General features: G+C 34.4%; 1 protein-coding gene across 1 annotated transcript; it reads right to left on the bottom strand.

Moving 5' to 3' along the window:
• Window positions 1-380: 380 nt before the first annotated feature.
• Window positions 381-1,670, bottom strand: LOC107445034 (putative glutamate receptor). The gene has a single exon (XM_016059347.3). It carries the CDS (start codon window positions 1,668-1,670, stop codon window positions 381-383), a length of 1,290 nt encoding a protein of 429 aa, XP_015914833.3.
• Window positions 1,671-1,989: the final 319 nt, after the last annotated feature.

Genomic DNA, 1,989 nt, shown 5'->3' with positions numbered 1-1,989 from the left:
ATCAAAGACTTTTTGATTGCTCTAACTGTAGAAAAACCAATTAATTTCGATAATATATTTTACCACTTTTTCCATAAAGCCACTTTTTGTATCATTTCAATATATAAATTCGGGACAAAACAGGTTAAAGTGGTAAGTAATTTATGGTGCCAAAGAGGAACTCTCGAGTGCAAAGGGTTAATAATAGAAAGACGAATACAATTATTAAGCAATATTCAGTTCTTCATACTGGTAGAAGCTTTATTTCATGTAAACAAATTCAGTTTTATTTTAATTGTCACTGTTGTGTGAAACAGTTTCTGTTTCCTTATACTTTTATACATTTTCAAAGATCCTTTTCTAAATTATTTCAATAACTGATGTAGTGGGTGAAAAGATCTCTAATCTGTATCATTGCATTCCACGAAACCTACGTTTTGTGAAATGGTTTCAAATTCTTCTTCTTCATCACCAAAACTTCGTTTCTTATTTCCTTCAGTAATTATAAACTTAACGATTTCGTAAATCAGTACCATTGTTGAAATGCTAAATCCGACGCCTAATAATATAAACGTCCCTTGAAGATCCGTCAAACCAAGAGCCCTAAATTCTTCTTTATCATGAACAACATTTTTGTAATGTTGTAAACGAAACATAAACACGAAATGATCAAAGTCTTTCTCGTAAATACCATGCTCCACCAATCTGGTCAAAATATTATCAAACTGCCTCTTAAGTGGGAAAGTTCGAGATAAAAGACCGCAAAGAGTGGCCAAGACAATATAATCTTTGGAAAGGATCATTTCGGGGTCTATAGTACCATAAAGTTTTCTAGTAACGACTGCACTTGGGACTGCATAATTATTTTTGAGTAAAGATCCAAAAGTATCTTTGTTTACCGGCATTATCCAGTTATTTTTTTGTATGATGTCCGCTATCTCAGTATATTTGGAGAGGGGACTTTGTCGCATATTTTCCAGATAAACCTTCATTGTTGAATCAGTCATCACCTTATATTTTCCTGCTTTGACAGCATCTAGTAGCTTTTCATCTGTATCAAGAGGTGGTGGTCGTCTGGGCATCATCATAATACCAAGGATAACTGCCATGTATGCTAAAGTGAGAAACAGTGCACCTATATTCCAAAATAGACTCAACAATTCTTGAGAATATGATTTCCCGATTTTTATAACAGGTTCTTGTAGTAATAATTCCCCAATTCTGCTAAAACAATGATCAGCAAATGTATATTTTCTACCATGAATCCAATAGGAAATGAAGGCAACGATAATAATAGAAAATAGAATAGTTAACCACAAGTCGTCGTCAAATATCTTAATTAACGTGTCATGTTTTATAACTGGATCTGGCATTTTTGTGATGAAGCGAATATTCCCTGCTCTATACGAAACCGTTGCGTAAGCGAAAAGATTACTCCAATAGTTCTGTACCATTGCACCTATTGCAACATCGGTTTCGTTCTTTTGTATCATGCCTGGACAACCTGTCCAAGAGCCATTTTCAAATCTGATGCCAAGACCATCATCGTCGGGAACTAAATAATCAAATTCCACTCCTAAGTTCTCGGCTAAAGCTTGGACCACGGATGCTTCAAAACCTCCGAAACCTGGTTTCGGACCTGGAAGTCTAACAGTATTGATCACTGTATTATGTGTTTCATGAATGCACATTCTGAATCTTCTTCTATTGCCGGGGAAGGAGATTAATTTTCGTAATGATGTATGCACCATTCTACCAGACCCTCAGTTGAGAAAACTTAAGCTTGTTCGTTCTTTTCAAATAGAATTTAGAGCCAGAGATGCAGATTGTAATAATATATTTAGTTCATTTTAAAAGCTGTACAAAACATAGGTGTATTCAACGATCCTTAATCAAATTGCATGTTAGTCTATAATAGTTGTATTTTGATTAGTTTGTTGTTCGGAATTTTTTTACTCGCGAGATAATTACATTGGAACTTATTGGATTGTTATCCCTATATTAGCATAC

This window comes from Parasteatoda tepidariorum, chromosome 5, assembly GCF_982258835.1.
Source record: "Parasteatoda tepidariorum strain Cologne lab strain chromosome 5, Ptep-v5.0, whole genome shotgun sequence".
Lineage (NCBI taxonomy): Eukaryota > Metazoa > Arthropoda > Arachnida > Araneae > Theridiidae > Parasteatoda > Parasteatoda tepidariorum.
This window is presented reverse-complemented; position numbering and strand designations above follow the sequence as displayed.